A 17,569-nucleotide genomic window follows, 5' to 3' on the forward strand; every position below is an offset into this window, starting at 1 on the left:
TACCGAATCACAAAGTTGTGTTTATTGTAGCGTATGTGCGCTTCCTTGTGCATGATCCAAATATGGAAAAAGTCCATTTGTCCAAGACTCTATCTCAAACGGGTCGATACAATATATAACTGATGCTAGTGGTTTTATTTTTGCACAGTCCACAGAGGGATTGGGCGGAAGTTTATAATTATATCTCAAATAAGCTCTATTGTACTGCCTTCCTTGTCCTTTTGAGCTGACTCACCCTTGTATAAAAAGAGCAACGGAACCCAAAGCCGGCCTCGCAACCGGTACCCAATCATATATCACGGATATGCACGTGGTTATTAGAAAAAGAAAAAAAAAAGTCTTTGTATTCTATCGGATTGCTCAACGCGTGAGCGCATCGATTCACTTCGCACTTGTCTCTCGTTGGAGCCGTTTGACCTCAGTCGCATCGCGGGAGGACGGCGCCGGCCCGGCGTCCAAGCGCTGGCTCGGATGTCTTCTACACGTTGGTCTCCAGACCGTTGATGTCGATGGAGCAGTGCTCCTTGTCCCTATGGCCTCTCTTGTGGTGGGAGGAGTGAGCGTGCTTCTTCTTCTCCAGGGGTCGGATGCCCTCCTCCAGCTGGATCAGGCGGGCCACGTCCGGGGAAAGGTGCTCGTGCTTGCCGCCCACCGGAGGCGTTTGGTAACAGCCGTTCTTCTGGTTCTGGTAGCTCATCATCTGCTGGATGCTGATCATGGGCTTGGTCTCGCAGATCAGCGGTACCTGGCGAAGGCCGTCACAATTTAAGTCTGGAGAGACGCGTACGCAAACATTTGGGGCTCTCACCTGTTCGCCTTCTTTAATGAAATCTTTTCTGCAGATGTGAGCCATGATACCCGTGGCCAGGGCATCGCCCATCACGTTGACCATGGTCCTGAATCGATCCCTGCGTGACATACATCCAAGCCCGTTTACCCGTTTGAGGTTTCCGAACCACGGTAAAAGTTGCAAGACGTGACTTGACTTTGTCAGTCCACATGTTTCATCCTAAGCACTTACAAAGCCCAGTCAACAGCAATGATGAGACTGATGTCATCGGTGGGTAGACCGACAGATGTCAGCACGATCACCATGGTAACCAGTCCAGCTTGCGGGATTCCTGCCGCACCGATGCTTGCTGCCGTGGCAGTAATGCTAAAAAACAGAAAGCCCTTTTTATTAGCATTTCAATGAAATTTCTGATTGCTTCGGCATATGGCCGTACGAAGATTTTACGGACGCAAAAACACAAATATGTCGCAAAGGTTTCTCCATAGTTGTTTGCATGAAGCTCTGTGGTCAGCAGCCAAACAGCACGGGGAGAGGCAGAGAGGGGGAAAATTATTATGGTTCTGGCGTGACAGGAGAGATGAGTCATACAGGTCATATGGGTTTTACTGCCAGCCAAGGGATTACGACCGCAGCCTGAAGCTATGGGCACAAGTCTGACTGCCTAATGTTATTACAAGAGGACATGCCATTAAATCAGAGGGACATAACTCCCCGTAACCCCCCCCCACCCGCCGGGCTGTTGTTTACCTGTTGCCAAGGTACAGAGTGTGCCACAGCGAGACAGTGCCGAGCTACTATTTTGCGTGCCGCTGTGGCTTCCAGACTCGTTTGGCAGAAATCAGATCAGACTAAGAAGCTCACATGAGGCATAATCTGTGTGACATTTACATACAGTGAATGTGTACCTAGTAAATCCCCGTAATATTTTTAATCATTTAGAAAACTCAATATGTGATGTGATTAAGTCAGAGGCTGCGTGGGGGGAAAAAAAACACAAGTCGCACTCTTTTGCTTTGCTTACCTAATGGTGATGATTTGTCCGAAGTCGAGCTCGTAGTTATTGACTTGGGCGATAAAAATGGCCGCCACAGCCTCGTAGAGGGCGGTGCCGTCCATGTTGATGGTGGCTCCCACGGGAAGCACGAAGCGGATGATGCGTCTGTCGATGTGGTTGTTTTCAAGGAGGCACTTGAAGGTGATAGGCAGCGTGGCAGAGCTGGTCAAAAACAACAAATGACGTCATCTTACAAATCTTACAAATCGCGTGACTCGTTTGGGCCTTGATATTTGTCGATTGGCTGGCCCAAATTTGAAAAGCCTCGAGTAAAATTACCTGGAGGAAGTGGCCAAGGAAATAAGTAGGGCCTGCAGAATTCCTCGGATGTAAACAATGGGGCTCTTCTTGGTGATAAAGAAATACATGGCCGGCAGGATGAAAAGACCGTGCAGCACCAAGCCCATGACTACCGTGATGGCATAAAATCCCAGTTTCTTCCCCATGGCCGACGGATCGTCCATCTCCAAGATTTTCCCGGCCACCAGGAAAACGATACCGAAGGGGAAGTACCTAAAATTGAAGGGACACATTGACAACAAACATCCATTTGAAGCGGACCGCACTGAAGAAGGAGTTAAAGCGAGGTCAGCGGGAGCAGAAGGCGTTTCGGAGCGGGGGCTTGCTTCTTACCAGATGACGATGGCAACGATCTTGAGGACAGCTTCGTTCAAACTCTGACAGAAGTTGACTAAAGCGCTTCCGTTGGGCCCCATTCTCCCCAACATGATCCCTGCCAAAGAGCCAGATGGTCACTTAGGTCCGAGCTCGAGCGAGCGAGCGAATACAGGAGCAATCGGTGACCGAGCGCTCACCCATGGTGGCGGAGAAAATGACAATGCCCAGCACGTTCATGCCCTCGCTCGTACCCGCCGACGTCTTCATGATGACGTCCGGCGGCGGCGTCAGATCCAGAGAAAAGTTCTGGACGTCGCTTCCGTTGTCATCCTGGATGCCGTAGATGTAGACTCGCCGAGTGGTGGTCTCATCCAGGAGCTGAGCCACTGTCGGTTTGGGGATGAATTCGGGTTCTCTCCGGGTTCGATACTTGGGAGGCAGAAGGGAGAAGAGGCGCAAATCAGACAACCCAACAGTGAGACGCGGCGGGCGGAAAACATTCGGCTGTCTGACACCACTTTTTTAAGAAAGTAAGAAAGTTCACTTTTGATTGGACCTGGACGGCGGGGCCGCGGAACCAATTCGACTCATTTCCATACAACAAGGTGAAGTGCATTGTAGAAAATGTAAGTCTCCAGCCTACCTGTTGAAATGTAGCTTGAACCAAGTTTGCTGGAAACATGTTGCTGTCGGAGACAGAGAGCGAGAGAACAAGGTTGGAAAATGTCTTCAAAAAAGGATGTGAAGTGGTAAGAACCGAAATGACAAAGATTTTTCTTGCAGCACCCTTGCTTATTTCATATCCAATACATTTTCTCTCTGATTATTTTTGTACCATTCAATACTGCGAGCTAAAAGGATTCTGGAGGCCACTCAAGTGCTTTTGCACAAGATATAACAGCACCACTGCAAGAGTGGGACGGACGGGGCAGCGTATTCTTCTAAATGGGTCGTGAGTGGTGGTAGGGTAATGGTCAGACGATACAGTGTTTATAACTAACCAGTAACTAACCGTCGTTCATTTTGCGTCCATGCAAACGAGGCTAATGCGCTTGTTTCATCCCGCCGACGTGATTAAGGATCGCCGTCGTTACGAGCGCGATGCTCATTAGGCCAACTCACCACACACGCAGGCGCGCACGCACGCACGCTGGGCCAAACTCAGACACTCGGGGCCATTTGCGAATGTACCGATATAGCACGGCCGCACGATAGATGATGAAGGCTTTAAAGAAGCTTTGGCAGATAAATCCAAAGCCCAGCTGCGCCGAGAGCCCGTCAACGTCAGCGCCGTCATAATCGGCATCCGGTTCAATCGTATACGTTCGGCTCGTCCGTTCGTTCGGTCAAAGGCCAAATAGTTCCGCTCTGATGTTGAAAATGACAACTGCTTTTCCTCTAATATGAATAAAAAATAAAACCTGGTTTCCTCTAATATAAAAATAAATAAATAACCTCCCGTTGACATGCTTTACGACGGCGGCATGCCCGTTGACCTACTGTCTCACTGACACAGTGGCTCTCGGGGCCGCCGCAGCCAGCCGGCCAGCCAGCCAGCGTTCACCTCAAACACACCGCGCTGGCTAATTAGCTTAGCACGTCAACCCGCTGACACACTTTCCTCAAGGATTTGCTGTGACTTCACTCAGCATGCCGTTTCACGCAGCTTCGGAAGTAAATTCCCCTTCAGGCCTCTCAAGGGATTTTCCACGTCCCGAGCGAGACCGTATCAATAGCTAAAGACAGCCCGGCGACCGGTTCCCACCGGATGAGATCCAGGAGAGCATCGGCCGAGCTGGTCATGGGCTTCTTGCTCTCCTCCGAGTCCTCCTTCTGAGCGGCTCCTCCGGGGTGGATGATGTAGACCATGATGATGCCCACCACCACAGCAACAAAGGTGGTCCAGAGGTAGTAGGAGATGGTCATGATGCCCAGTCGACTGGAGCATTTGGCATCCAGGGCAGCCAGACCGGACATCAAACTAATCAAAGAGAGAGAGAGAGAAGAAAATTGAACTTTTAGATGGAAAATTTGTAATAACAATAATTAGGCTCTGTTTTCAGCCTGCCCCGTCCTTTCTGTGGCCCCGACCCGAAAGTTCCCGCAGAATGGGGGAAATGGTTTTGCTTTGGTTTTCTTACTAGGCCAAACAGATGAGGCCGTTGAGCTGGAGTTGCGTGAGCATGTACTTGCAGTAGCGGTGCAGGACTCGGTTCTCGAGCACGCACGTGCACCCACGCACTTGAAAGTGATTGAATGGGGATGCTGCCTGCCGCAAGAGTTTGAAGCATACGGCGCTCGCGCTCCATTGTGTCCCTTTGCTGAGCAAGAGCATTACAGTAATCCCTTCTTTAAAATAGGGAAGGCACTCAAAACATTGTCCAAGGATAAGGTGGATGGAGGGAGGTAGGGAGCGAGGGAGGGAGCGAGGGTGGCTTGACCACATAAGGTCACAAACAATCACTTTGCTTTTATTAGCCACCTAGTAGAAAACAAGATCCAGCAATATTCTCTTTCATTAGAGGAAAATGATTCCCTGCATTTCTGTACGTTGATTGTTACACACCTGTTCAATATTATGTACACCTATGCTCTAACTACTATATTTCTATAGCGGCGGGGTAATCTGGTTTCCTCTTTGGCTTGGCGCGCGCGCAGATGGTTGGGAGGAGGAAAAAAGAACGGGGCCGGCCGGGGCAGATATTTCACCCCGAGATAAGCCGCGTCCAGCGGCTGATCTGCGCATCCTGGAGCGGCCGCTATTCAGCTGCACTACGCATGTCATGGGAAAGTGGCGGCCATATGTAAATAGAAGCAGCCAACCGGCGTGAGTGTACGTTGCAGCCATCTTGCCTGCCCGGCCCGGCACCTTGTCTATTATTTTCGATTATTTCCAGCAGTGGCCATTTGACACCAAGATGGCGTCCAGTCATTTCCAATGACAAACCAATTTCCTTTGAAAAAGGAAGACACAAACGCACGTCGAGACAGGGAGGGAGGGAGGGAGGGAGGCGGCCCAGATTAACTTCTCATCCAGACTTTGCTGGTGCATGTATTGTAAGTAGCTTATTGCACAAAGCAGCCTGCTGCACGTGTTAGCGGTGCGCTCGCTCGCCTCATTTGTTTGGGAGTTTTCATCCCCAAAATAGTCTTCCGTGGAGGGGCGGGGGTGGTCAAGGTATGTTACACGGCAAGCAAAGTCACAAACACCACTCAGCCCTCCCGTCAAGCATTGGAATCGCTAAATGTCTTTCCAATAAAATAAGCAAGGCCAGATTCTAAGAAGATCTGGGACACAGCGTCCCAAGCATACGCTGGCTGCAAAAGGCCACCTTTATTACCCAGAAGGCTTTGGGCTTTTTTAAACCTCGTTTGGATGTATTGTTCCGTCTAAAAAAAAAAAAAGGCCACGATTGTTACCCAGAAGCTCTTTTGACCCCCGTTTGGATGTATTGCCTGCCCGTCTTGCTGTCTTACCTGGAAACGACAAGCGGCAAGATGAGCATTTTCAACATCCTCATTAGAAGTTCTCCAGGAAATTGAAAGTACTTGACCTCCTGCAAGAGGAGCAGACAAGAATGTCAACAAGCAATTGTTTTGACGTGGCGTGCACATTTTTAAACAGCGTTCCAACCTTCCGCATTCATCGCTCATCCGTATAGTTCGACTTTACGCATTTTCAATGGCTGCGCTCGGGCAGAACGGACACAGGAAAGTCGTGTGTGAGCAGTAAAAGCTTTTTCAGTCAAGGTGGTGTCAGGGCCAAATGCTGTTTGTGTGTACATGTGCTTATGTATCTTTTTTCTCTTTCATGACGCAAGCGAGTGTATTCAGCATCTGTTGCCATAGAAACATAAAGCGAGGTCATGACTAGGTCATGACCTAATTGGATTTCTTCTTTTATTTCATTTCTATTTTATGTATGTGTAGGTATGTTATGTATATATCAATTAAGAATGACATCAAGCATTTCCTCTCGAGCAAGTTAGCGAAAAAACGCTGGCCCTGACCGATCGATGTAGAACTGATGAGTCCATTAGTTCTAGTTTTCAGTGAAGGTGATTCATCAGATTTGAAGCTCTTAAGCACAAGTTGCAAACACACAGTCCCGGTCTTCGGATGGGCAAGAGTGCACAAATAAGAGCAGATAATTAAATCCATTATTTGGATCGATCAAACGAGTACACTACATTCAGTGGATAATAAAGGAACACGCGCTAATGGAATGTTTTTTAAAACACAGTCTTAGCACGGACATTAAAATGACTTTTCTAATCGTTGGAATTCTAATAAATTACTATTGTTTGCTGACATTTCCCTTTGTGTGTGTGTGTCCAACTACCGTTTCTAATAAGCCGGTGAAAGAATCATGGCGCACGCGAGTGGTTGAATGACGTCAGATTTGAACCTTGATGGAGAAGTATAGTGGGTCACGACATTTTTGACAAACTGTTTCTTCCGTGTGCATCTCGTCGTGCGTGTGTGTCAGTTGTTAGCGGAACACCCGTATGCCACCTTCTCAATTCTCGTCCCTTTCTGATTTATGGGAATTATATAAGTGAACATGACGGTCTGTTGTCGACCTGATGTCACTGTGAGTGATTGAACACTAATCTCTGCAGCCCAGCGGGAATCCCGATCCATAGTCGTGCGCCCGCAATGCAATGGGAGAGGCCGACGGGAAGGTTTCTGCCCTCAATTTGGCTTTGTTTTCAATCCGGAGCAATATAACCCCTGGGTGCTTCGGAATGTTTTTCTAGACCAAGTAACGGAGGATATAGTAGATGCGTCGGGGCTGACAATGAAGCGGCGACTGACCTGTTCGGACAGCTGCTTGCCTCTCAGGAAGAAGCCGAGCAGGCAGCCAATGACCACGGCCAGCACGGACAGGATGAGGAGACCGTTTTGCTTGCAGACATTCTTGACCCGCCCCCATACCTCCTCCAGCGCCACGGCCATCCTCAGCCCTTCTTCCTAAAGCCGCTGGGTCCTGACTGCAACTTTGGAGAGCCCCTCGCCACCTCACAGAGCAAAAAATATCCACCAAAGTCGATTATTCATCCATACGGAGCCCGCTCGACGGTCGGCCACCTGTGCGACGTGCTGACGTGCAACATGCAGTGCAGTGAGTGGAGGCAGGCAGGTCAAGAAGTGGCCTATGTCCAAACTAGTTGGGATCAACAAAAAGTGAGAAATGAGGATGGGGCGGCGTGCAAATGGGCCGTGCTGAAAGCGAGCCGCGTCCGTCCCGGGATATTCCGCATGAGACTGAGTGGCAGCAGCGCACAGACAATCTCTCCGTCAATCACCTCTCGCTGATCTGACGGCCTCACCCCCGCCCCGTCCTTCCACTCTTCCCAGTGGCCGACAGAGGGCCCTGCCCTGCCCTGTCCTGCCCTGTCCTGCCTGCAACAGCTGGTGCCATTGTTAATACGAGCATCCTATTAGGCCGTGCTGCGCGACTCCCATCTAAGGCCGGATTACGGGACTCTCTCGACAATTGGACAGTGGATTGATTGGTGAGGGCCATAAAAATCAAATGCTAAAAAGGTGAGTGTCATACTCAATAGTTCAGTGAGCCATCTATCTGATCCAACCATTCATCTAGATACACATGTACATAGACGTATACCTGTGTGTATATGTAGGTATACGGATATATATGTACACGTATATACACATATACATATTCAAACAGGTATACACGTATACATATACAAATAGGTATACCTATACAAATTGGTATATGTATACCTATACATATATGTATACCTATACGTATACATATAGGTATATTTAAATATATACCTATATGTATGATATACATTATGTACACCTATACGTATACATACACTTATATTCATACACTTATATTCATAAATATATTCCATACATATATGTACATATAAATATACACATATATACAGATACCTCTATACAAACCTTTATCCTCAATGCTATATGACGGAAGGAAAAACGAGGGCAGAAGAAAACGTAATCTGAGTAACTGCAGCCATAACAACAAACGCGTGCATACAACAAACATCACATTTAATTGTCATCCATAAGAGCGTAACAGGCTTTCACATGATGGATGATATTATTCTAATTGTAATCCCAGATGTCGCATCTGCGTGTGCTGCTGCTGCTGCTGCTGCCTAATCTCTGACAAAGATGTCTGCAGGACACACACACACGTACACACACGAGGCCACAATGCATGCACGAGGCACTCAAATCTGGAAAGGAGCAAACAGAAATAAAAAGCAGCCATCGTCATTTATGACAAGAGGTCATTGACCGTGTGGATTAAAAGTGATATACGTTTATGGTGAGAGCCATCTGAGGAAAAGTCAGCAGCGTTTGTGAACACGTTGGCGGTCGCAACCCCCAACCGCCGTCAAATAATCCCTTTTCTTCTGCCAATTTTTTTTTCCTCTTTCTGGATTGGACTCAGAGATAATCTGGGATTAGAGCGAGCTGTTCGCCCTGGTCTTCTCCTCATTATACATTTTGATAGCCAGACATGTTGGACACCCAAAGTTCATTGACTGTCAAGCGTAAGATGTTACCTAATGAAAATACTGGCGTCGGTGAACCCCGGTCTCCACCCCTCCATCGGTGGAGGGGTCCAAGGTTCGCTACTTGAGCCAGTATTTCAGCATTGCCTGCTTTTTGTTGATAATGATGAAATGTCTGTAATCCTGCTTTTTACGCCAACAGAAACGATGGACGGCTGTAGGTTCACTTGATATCACGTATATCTTTGGGTGGATGTTAGTTTGGGTAGGAAAAAAAGGATTTGAGAGGCGGAGGGAGGGAGGAAGGGAGGGAGGGACAGAGAGAGAGAGATTGGCTCCCATCCCCGGGTCCCTCGGCAAGCACTTGATTATTTACTACGCCCAGTGCACCTGTGGAGCACGCGGCTGCCTTTCCCGTCCGTGTCAGCATGAGCGCCGAATGCAGCAGCTACGTCAGCACGGACGGCGTGTCGGTGGCCGCGTTCTCCTGCCCCAAAGCGGGAAACGTGGCCGCCCGCTTCTGTTGCGGATTTAACGATTTGAAGTACTGCTGCGATGACCCCAACAGCTTTTATCCACACGACTACGCTTACATGTGGTGGCTGAGGTAATTTGAAAAGCCTTTGTCTTCTTTGCACTGCAACTTTTTCCACTGATGAAAAAGATATTTTGCTGCTGTGACATTTTTTTGGGTTCTATCAGAGAAGGAACAACTTTGTTGAAATTGCTAATTGCCTGCCATCAGACTGCTGTGTACTTTTCTCTCCCTGTCACACATCCTTTCCTCTCCTCTCAGTATTTGGGCTCTTGTTGGCCTGTCTTTTGCAGCGGTGGTCCTTCTCGCCTTCCTCATCACAGTCTGCGTGCTTTGCTATCTGTTCATCACCACCAAACCGAGTCGTCGTGACAACAACATACCCTTACGAGCGCCGCCGCCGCTGGGTGAGAGCTCGAGACCTTCCCTTAAAAAAAGCGAGCTGGCATGGCGCTTGGTATTCACTGAAGAGCTATCCTTCTGCTTTGCCAGCAGGTGAGCTCCAACAGGGGTCCGGTCTGAGTGGAGCGGCGGGATCCTCTGGTCCGCAGGGGTTCCGAAAGTACTTCACCAGCAGGAAATTGCATGCCGAAAACCAGCCCCAAGATCCCGAGCGTCTGTTCCAGAGGTGTTTCACGGCGACGGTTAGAGCCGAGAGTCCGTCGTAAAAGCCAAAAGAAGGAATTTGTTCTAAATTTCACCCCATCCCAACCGATTCAAGAGTTGCCAGGCCGGCGGCGGTGCACGACGACACCGCTCGAATATTCCCTTATCGCGCTTGAAACGGGCCAGATGAATTTCCAGAGTCGCTTGAATTCAGCTCAGTTTGGTCCCATTTTGCTCCGGAGAGCCGAGACGGTTCTTGAGAAAATGACATCATGTTAATTTTTGAAATGACACCCAAGCCCTCGGCGACTGGAATCCAAGTGGTCATGACTCAGGCTCCCATTTCTGCCTTCTGGGAGCTTTTCGTTTGACCGTAATTGCGGCATTGTCACGGAAACACACGGAGCAATTTTCGGATCGACTGTCAGAGAAAAAAAAAACAGCAAAGGATGAAATACAACAAATGTACGTACCAATTAGTGGCGTTTATTGTGGTGTTTGTGTGGCGGTCATCGCGGCCGATAATACGTGAGGCTCGTGTGTTTCGTTTGTCCGTCGTGACGCTCGGTGTCTCAGCGGAAAAGACGCAAATGACTTTTCTGCAAAATGTGTTGTACACGCTGTTCTTGCTTCATTGGTAATTTGCGGACGGCCGCAAGAATACAATGTCTTCATTTCTACTCGTATTGGATCCTCCTGAGATTGTGTCCGTATTTGAAGTCAGGAATGATGATTGGGGTCGCAGTGAACACAGCCGCAAGGACGCTCGAGCCTGCCTGGCCTTGTGCTCCTCTCGCCGTCATCTTTGATGTGTCATAAATAAATTCAAGTTCTCAGAACCAAAGACCTTGTTGAGCAAAAGCAACAAAGCTGTGCTGTTCCTAATCACCAACTGGCTTTTGTATTCGCTTTCTCATTTGCTACTTTCGCAAGTATTTGAATGGTTATTGTGAAATTTCCATTCCCGAGTTTGAAATAAAATTCAGATTCAGCCATTGACCTCGGTTGACTCTTTAAACGTCTCCCGCGTGTTGATTTAAAAGGCTTCTTTTTGGGAAGTGACATGAAGTGAAAAGTCTATGACATTGATCCCAGTGCTCTCCTGTTCATTTAAAAATCACTATTTCTTAATATCAATCAGCATTCCTACGTTTTATATTGCTTTTTTTTTTATATACTATATATATCCCACTGCCAACCAAAACATGGCGGCACAATTTTGGTGGACACTAAATATGAAAAGAAGGAAAACAGCAAGCATTGGAGCTTGGCTTTTGCTACTGAATGTAAAAGCTGGCTAATCCTGCTTTTTATACCTACAAAAAGAGGTTCATGGTTGTAGGCTCACCCAATGGTGAACTGCAAGTCATCATCATCATCTTCATCATCGTTGCTGTCCTCCATCCCGTAGTCCCGTTCTTCTCTCTCGGCCCGTTCTTTCTCACCGGCTTGGATGTAGTTATCTTCAATGAAGCCGTCGTCATCGTCGTCGTCCCGCGGCCCGCCTCCGGCCGCTCCCACTCGAGCCGACACGCTGCTGGGGAAGGACGCGTCGTCCGGGCCGTATTGGCTCAGCCCGTCGGCCTCCAGCAGCAACGAGTGTCGGTAGCTGGCCAGGAAGCGCCGCAAGACGCGGAACTTGACCGCCATTACGATGACCAGCGAGAGCGTAATGGCCGCCGCCAGCGCCACCGCCAGATAGGAAACGTGCGTGGACGGCGAGTCACCGTCCTGGACGCCCACATCTGACGAGATAGGACAAAAACGTTTGCTCCAAAACAATACACGATTACGCAAACAAGATTCTTGTAAACGGGATGTTAGAGCTCAAAGTTCGGGAATGCTTCTTGTAAAATGCGTGTGACCGGCCTGCTGACTTTAACGAGGTACCTCGAGCGTCGCTGGCGTTACCGTTGGCGACATCCTCCATCAGAAGGCGACTCGGAGAAAGAGCTTCGCCTTCCCACACGCTCACACAATGCGCTTTTCTGATGGCGCTTTCACAAAAGGACATGAGCACGATGATGATGCTGCTGATGCTGCCGCTGCTGCAGAGCCACTGGAACATTTCTCCAGACTGTGAGGAAGCCTATTCACACCAAATGATGCTTTTCTCAGAGTGCCTTTACTCTTTCCTTCCAATCGCCCAAATGAAGAAAGTGAGAAGATATTAAAGGGACGCCGCATGAAATACAAATAAATTGCTCTCAGTCAGTTTAATGGGAAAATGAGTTGGTTTAACGTCAAAACCAGCAAACTGTTCAAAGAGGAAACTTATCAAAACGTTAAATGTCACCAAGGTTATCTGGAAGGAAATGTTTTTGTCCGCACCCCACACACATAGTAACAATCCAAAGCAATGAGCCAAAACTTACCGAGTCGACAAACTATTTTCAAAGTTGCTACTTTGGTCTGTTAAGCGTCGCTACTTTGGGCACTTGCTTTTCCGGCTCTCCCGTTTTGCCTTCTGGGAGTGGACAAAGGTTACTAAATCAACGTCAGCCTTTCTTCACCGTGCCGTGCCCACAAGGCAGCAAGTGTTAATGAATAACGTCGTTTGCTTTTGCGCTTTGTTAACGTCCCGTTGTTTTCCTTCTGCAAAAGCAAAACAGAATGTGACAATTTGCCAATGGGAAGTAGAAAAGCCAACGTTAGAAGTTTGTATATCGCAGCTTTCACTTCTCGCCAGCCAGACCAAGTGTTGCTTGCTTGCTTGCTTGGAGCGTCTCATATCAGGCTGGTTCTGCTGGAGGCCTGATTCATCCCGAGACACAACGGACGGACCCCCCTCCCTCCCGGGCCCCTCGCGTCCATCGCCCTCCTCCTCCTGGCACGCTCCCTTCTTCTCTTCAGGTAGACCAGTGCAGCGTATCCCGCCAGAGCCATAATAGTGCCAAGTCCCGCGGCCACCAGCGCCAGTCCGGAGAGCAACATCCCACCGCCCGCGTTGTCGCCTCGGCCCCCGATTGCGTCCGCGCACAGTAAAACGGTCCCGCACAGCGTCACGGCCAGACCCACAATCAGGATGAGCGCCGGGTCGGCCTGTCCGCCACTCTTCAGCTGGTCGATTCGCCGCCGGCTGTGGACGCAGTTCATGTCCTGGATGGCGGAGCTGACAAGCTGCTTGAGCAGAAGCGCCAGGGAGAGGAGGCACAGCGCTGCACCCACCCCGAGACGCCACTCGCCGGACACGTCCGGGCCAGCGGCCCAGAGGAAGCCCACGCCGCCCAGTCCCAAAATTAATATCAGGGCGACCGAAGCGCAGTAACACAGGAGGGAGCGACGCGGTTCTCGGAACCACCGCAGCTCAATCTGCTCTTCCGGGGAGCGCCCTTGGAGTAGGTCCGCACCGTAGAGGGTCGGTGGAGGCTGACCAAAAGTCCCACGGGGCTGCCAGAACGCCTGCGTTCCGGCCATGGACGCGGAGTCAGTTCAGAGTCAAACAACTGTGCATCCCATCTTGAATCCGAATCGATTCGCTTCCACTGAAACTCAAAATAGGTGTTGGATGTATCTCGAGTCCTTGCAGCAGTAAAACCAAAGCAATCCGACAAAGGCTTGGACAAACTCCAGCAGATTGCACAATTGCACGAAGATTGTTGTTGAGGGAATCCAAAACGGAAACATCTTTAACATGGGCACAGATGAGTCACTCACATCGATGAAGGCCACACACGCGTCACCGTCCGTCCTACAATATTTGCCGACATGCTCGTTTTTCTCCCGTTGATCCCCGAGCAGGTTTGCCTCGTTGGACTTTCGAGAATCATCTGGGTGCTGCTTGTCAGACAAAAGTCCAGACAGACGCCGGATGAATTTTCATTTCTTTCAGCAACGCCAGCCGAGAAGAGGTCACGGTGACACGGAGGCGGGCGGGAGCCTGCGTCATCCTGCCTCAGAGGCCGATGAGTCGCCGCCCTCTCGTCGCGTTCTCCCACCCGGTGCCAGGCAGACCACGTGGAGGGAAGAAAAGAGCTCATAAACCCTCCAAGTTTGAAGATGAGCTGCACAATGACTCCACACAAGAGCAGGACGATGACTCCGGGCTGCCCAAGGTGGCTGAATGATGTCAGTGGGTCACAATAATAGCGCTTCTGTGATCCAAATGATGGTGTCACAGTCACATTCACACGGCATGGATCGGATCACCAGAATGCTACTTCTCAAAAGGACAGTGCTGACGTCACGCAACTAAATCCAGTCCAGGAGCCAAAGAGGGCCGATTGTAGTTTGCACTTGCAACCAGCAGAGAGAAGCAGAGCAGCACCAAGCAGGAAGCCACATTTGCTACTCGGGTTCTCCGTCCGAGGCCCGCCTGCTGAGCTGGCCCAATTCAATTTCTCAGCACAGCAAACCGCTGTGAGCAGATAAGGACGGATCAGAAGGTGTAGCCATTTTCTATCCCCGTCGTGCGTTTGTGAAACGATGTGAAGGTGATACAAAGGAAAGAAAAACCAAAATCTCGTGTTGCTTTTTCCTCAGCGAAACTGCAGCCCCATTGCTCTTTCTTGCACAATGAAGTGGGTGCACATAGCACTACTTACAAGGTCAAGTGGCTTGTAGTCTTTCAAATGTAGGCCGCAACGCAGCAGAATGACTGAATGGAATGGAGAAACGCTCAATGGCAGGCAACTAATCCCCATGTCAATCGCAACATGCCTGCCTGCACTTACAACCAATAAAGTTAAGGCATCAAGGAGAGGGTCACGAACCGTGGCGTAGGGTGGGGGGGTGGGGGGGGGGTTGTCATGGTTGCACAGCCTTGAACCATGCAGTGGCGGAGGAGCGGGGGGTTGTCATGGTTGCATGGCGTTCAACCAATAGGAATTGACGGCGTTGGAGCAGACATCATCACATCGCTTATGCTCCTCCAACATCATGTATTTTATTGCTGCAGGAGTTAAATCAGTATTAATATTTCTTACTCAAGTATCAGTAAAATGTGAGTGATTTTTCCACCTCTTGAATCCGATTTCCTTTCTGCCAGGTCTTTTTGGGGAACTTAAACTGAGCAGCTTTAAAGTTAAATGACCAGTGAGTAGTTGAGGGGTACATTTCAACATGACCCCCCCTCCCCTCAATTTATTTAATTTCATAATATTTATTTGATTCTATCCCTGGTCGCCACCCCTTGCGCCGTCGTCATGCTGCGGACAGCCAATGAGCGTAGAGGTGATGATGTGAGGGAGGGGTTGGAGCGGATGGTGATTGTGGGGGGTGGGGGGTTTACAACGGCGGAGAGACATCCTCGTTACGAGCGGAGCTATTTTTTTTTTTTTTTTAGACGGGCTTTGTCTCGTGGACTCCTGAATGAGTCGCATCGCTTCCTCTGGAAATGTGGACGGACGTGAGGACATTGTTACTTTTTTACATAGCGGTGCCCAGGCTTCTTACCTCAGAAGGTCAGTGTGCGTGGGGTGTGAAAGGATGGCAAGATGTGAAGTGGCGGTGCGCGTGCGTGCGTGCGCGTGGATGCTGAATGAAGCTGAGCACACGAGGATGCTAGCGCGCCTTGCGTCTGTCATGCGTCCGTTGGCTGCCTATAATGAATCTTTGTAATGGCCCATTTAATATATCATAATCCTAATTTGTTTACTCTGAACTCCTGCATGTACAAAAATCAGTTCATGACAAAATGCATCCCGCGGTCGCTCGCCCGCTTCAGCGAATGCATAATGCATATTAATTAGGCATTCATTTGCAAATGACAGTTGGAGCAGCAGACATTCGTTTGTTGTTCATCCATCTGGAAGCTGATTCCCCCTCTTGTATGTGTGTGTGTATGTGACCCCCCCCACAGTGACGAAGGAGTGCGAGGATGGGCAGTTTCAGTGTAACAACAAAAGGTGCATCCCCACTTTGTGGAGGTGTGACGATGACGACGATTGCTCGGACAACAGCGATGAAGAGAATTGTCGTAAGTAGTCACATGACTTGTTAAAATGGAACAAAATATGACATTCCCAATCTTTCCTTATGTTGTTATGAATGTTTTGTTTTACCTCCGACCACTAAGGGGCAGTGTGTTTGTTTTTACTTTGCTGAGCTAAAAGTGGGCGGAGCATAGAAGGCTATGCTTTGCTTTCGTGTTATAAAATACAAGTTTTCTTCTTTCAAGGAATTGAATGTCATTATTTAAATTCAAAGGCAATTTTCGTCGGTACTCTCTTTTACACTGAGTCCAAACTGTCGCCAATCATTTACCACAAGTGTAGACGACAAACAACACAACGTGTGCGTGTTTGGAAGCATTACAAACATCATTTACATTTCTAGGTCAGGGTTATTTGTTTTTTTTTCCGTTTGCAATTTTACAATTTTGCAATTTTGTGTTTGTGCTAAAAAATATGACTTCCCACTTTTGCCATCTGTATTTTGTGTGGCGTGCACGGCCTACATGTTAATCAAGCAAGCGTTATCGTCTGCGTGGTGAAGAGAATGAATGTGTGTCGACGAGCCAGTGGCCTATATTTCTAAAGAAGTAGTGAAGTAGTGCCAAGCTGCGCATTCTGTTTAGCGCACGCCACAGCACGTCACGTCACGTCACGTCACGGCTTTGTTCTTTTGTGTTTGGGTTAATTATGGCTCAGGAGAAAATTTGCAGCTCCTCACATGCAAACGTGTGTGAACACAATTTGTCGTTTGCCACAAAATCCGTCTGCCTGCCTGCTCTGGTCACGGTGGCGATTGTTTTCACCATTCTCACCACAACTGATAACATTTTGAGGTTTTTCTTTGACGCTGAGGCTGTTTACTTCAACGGCAGCTTTGGCGAGTCGCTAAATGCGTGGGGATTACCCGGCGGCGTCTCTGCCGTCAATCCGTTCTGGTCGTTAATGTGAATGTGTGCGGCGTATGTATTCCAAATAGGGCAAAGGTGTGTGAATGTAGAAAAAACACACACAAAGCGATTTGAACCCTTTTGAATAGCAACATTTGGACAGTTGTCACCATAATACATTTGAAATAGTGACGAATGCTTCGCTAAGTGATTGCTCCTCACTCACCCCCATCGCACCATCCCCCATCGTTCTGTAAAATTCTCCAGTGACCTTCCAATGCACGCACACATCCATCCATGATGGTTCATACTGCACCAGTTGCATAGCTGAGATGAGCACAAATGGCGCACCAAGTTTACAAAGAACAGAATCCCCTACGTGACTTTGTGAACTTCACATCTAATGTTCTTACATGTGCTCATCAAAGAAGCACAGTTTATCTTCAAGCTTACGTGAAATTTAGACGGCCTTCCTTCGCTCTCACTGTGTCCTGAGGCTCAGAAGTTTAGCGCAGATTTGCCCAACTCAGAAGAAATGCACTAATCTGAGGTTCTAGTAAACGTTTGGGGGCAGATGAGTTGCTCCCGACCGCTCCCATTTTCAGGAGGTCCATCAGGATCAAAGCTAAGCCCAGCCCGGAGAAGGTGGCAGGCTCTGGAG

At 48.9% G+C, this 17,569-nt stretch overlaps 5 protein-coding genes across 18 annotated transcripts in view; 2 read left to right on the forward strand and 3 right to left on the reverse strand.

The window, feature by feature from the left end:
• The window catches only part of slc1a7a (solute carrier family 1 member 7a), a 19,136-nt gene continuing 1,567 nt past the window's right edge, over positions 1–17,569 (reverse strand). The window contains exons 2-12 of one of the 2 annotated variants that reach the window (XM_088395448.1): positions 7,284–7,486; positions 5,943–6,022; positions 4,231–4,446; positions 3,109–3,151; positions 2,663–2,894; positions 2,481–2,580; positions 2,127–2,360; positions 1,815–2,009; positions 1,022–1,156; positions 809–908; positions 1–745 (exon numbers count right to left, since the gene is read on the reverse strand). In XM_088395448.1, the coding sequence (XP_088251574.1) occupies positions 479–745; positions 809–908; positions 1,022–1,156; positions 1,815–2,009; positions 2,127–2,360; positions 2,481–2,580; positions 2,663–2,894; positions 3,109–3,151; positions 4,231–4,446; positions 5,943–6,022; positions 7,284–7,424 (1,743 nt within the window). In that variant the 5' untranslated portion in view covers positions 7,425–7,486 and the 3' untranslated portion in view covers positions 1–478. Of the gene's footprint in view, positions 746–808; positions 909–1,021; positions 1,157–1,814; positions 2,010–2,126; positions 2,361–2,480; positions 2,581–2,662; positions 2,895–3,108; positions 3,152–4,230; positions 4,447–5,942; positions 6,023–7,283; positions 7,757–17,569 lie in introns of those variants that run through there. The other variant, XM_088395447.1, reaches the window with a different exon arrangement.
• shisal2a (shisa like 2A) lies at positions 7,088–11,126 on the forward strand. Of its 3 annotated transcripts, none has more exons than XM_088395462.1 (4): positions 7,088–9,101; positions 9,189–9,593; positions 9,783–9,928; positions 10,014–11,126. In XM_088395462.1, the coding sequence occupies exons 2-4, from the start codon at positions 9,415–9,417 to the stop codon at positions 10,187–10,189; spliced, it is 501 nt and encodes a 166-aa protein (XP_088251588.1). In that variant the 5' UTR covers positions 7,088–9,101; positions 9,189–9,414; the 3' UTR covers positions 10,190–11,126. The 3 variants fall into 3 exon arrangements, with proteins under 3 accessions (XP_088251588.1, XP_088251589.1, XP_088251590.1); XM_088395463.1 differs by having other exon boundaries at positions 7,088–8,015; XM_088395464.1 differs by having other exon boundaries at positions 7,088–9,593; positions 10,017–11,126.
• Positions 8,074–17,569, reverse strand: part of LOC148387368 (uncharacterized) — an 11,099-nt gene continuing 1,603 nt past the window's right edge. Inside the window, exons 1-4 of one of the 9 annotated variants that reach the window (XM_088395452.1) lie at positions 17,135–17,235; positions 12,018–12,216; positions 11,476–11,872; positions 8,074–10,930 (exon numbers count right to left, since the gene is read on the reverse strand). In XM_088395452.1, coding sequence (XP_088251578.1) covers positions 10,927–10,930; positions 11,476–11,872; positions 12,018–12,216; positions 17,135–17,233 — 699 coding nt within the window. In that variant the 5' untranslated portion in view covers positions 17,234–17,235 and the 3' untranslated portion in view covers positions 8,074–10,926. Of the gene's footprint in view, positions 10,931–11,127; positions 11,873–12,017; positions 12,263–12,502; positions 12,825–17,134; positions 17,236–17,569 lie in introns of those variants that run through there. The other 8 variants (XM_088395453.1, XM_088395451.1, XM_088395458.1 and 5 more) reach the window with 8 other exon arrangements.
• On the reverse strand, positions 12,329–17,124 carry tmem125b (transmembrane protein 125b). The gene has a single exon (XM_088395461.1). The coding sequence runs from the start codon at positions 13,542–13,544 to the stop codon at positions 12,855–12,857; it is 690 nt and encodes a 229-aa protein (XP_088251587.1). The 5' UTR covers positions 13,545–17,124; the 3' UTR covers positions 12,329–12,854.
• The window catches only part of LOC148387370 (low-density lipoprotein receptor-related protein 8-like), a 13,159-nt gene continuing 10,944 nt past the window's right edge, over positions 15,355–17,569 (forward strand). For all 3 annotated transcript variants that reach the window (XM_088395439.1, XM_088395442.1, XM_088395441.1), the window contains exons 1-2: positions 15,355–15,529; positions 15,928–16,044. In XM_088395439.1, the coding sequence (XP_088251565.1) occupies positions 15,463–15,529; positions 15,928–16,044 (184 nt within the window). In that variant the 5' untranslated portion in view covers positions 15,355–15,462. The remainder of the gene's footprint in view (positions 15,530–15,927; positions 16,045–17,569) is intronic.

The sequence above is a fragment of the Syngnathus floridae genome, chromosome 14, assembly GCF_059516105.1.
Source record: "Syngnathus floridae isolate MCC-2025c chromosome 14, RoL_Sflo_1.0, whole genome shotgun sequence".
Lineage (NCBI taxonomy): Eukaryota > Metazoa > Chordata > Actinopteri > Syngnathiformes > Syngnathidae > Syngnathus > Syngnathus floridae.

Bases quoted from the DNA above. Each gene is read 5' to 3' on its own strand.
- shisal2a (XM_088395462.1), top strand. From the start codon at position 9,415: ATGAGCGCCGAATGCAGCAGCTACGTCAGCACGGACGGCGTGTCGGTG. The intron at 9,594-9,782 runs GTAATTTGAAAA...CTCTCCTCTCAG, and splicing joins GCTTACATGTGGTGGCTGAG to TATTTGGGCTCTTGTTGGCC. The intron at 9,929-10,013 runs GTGAGAGCTCGA...CTGCTTTGCCAG, and splicing joins ACGAGCGCCGCCGCCGCTGG to CAGGTGAGCTCCAACAGGGG.
- tmem125b (XM_088395461.1), bottom strand. From the start codon at position 13,544: ATGGCCGGAACGCAGGCGTTCTGGCAGCCCCGTGGGACTTTTGGTCAG.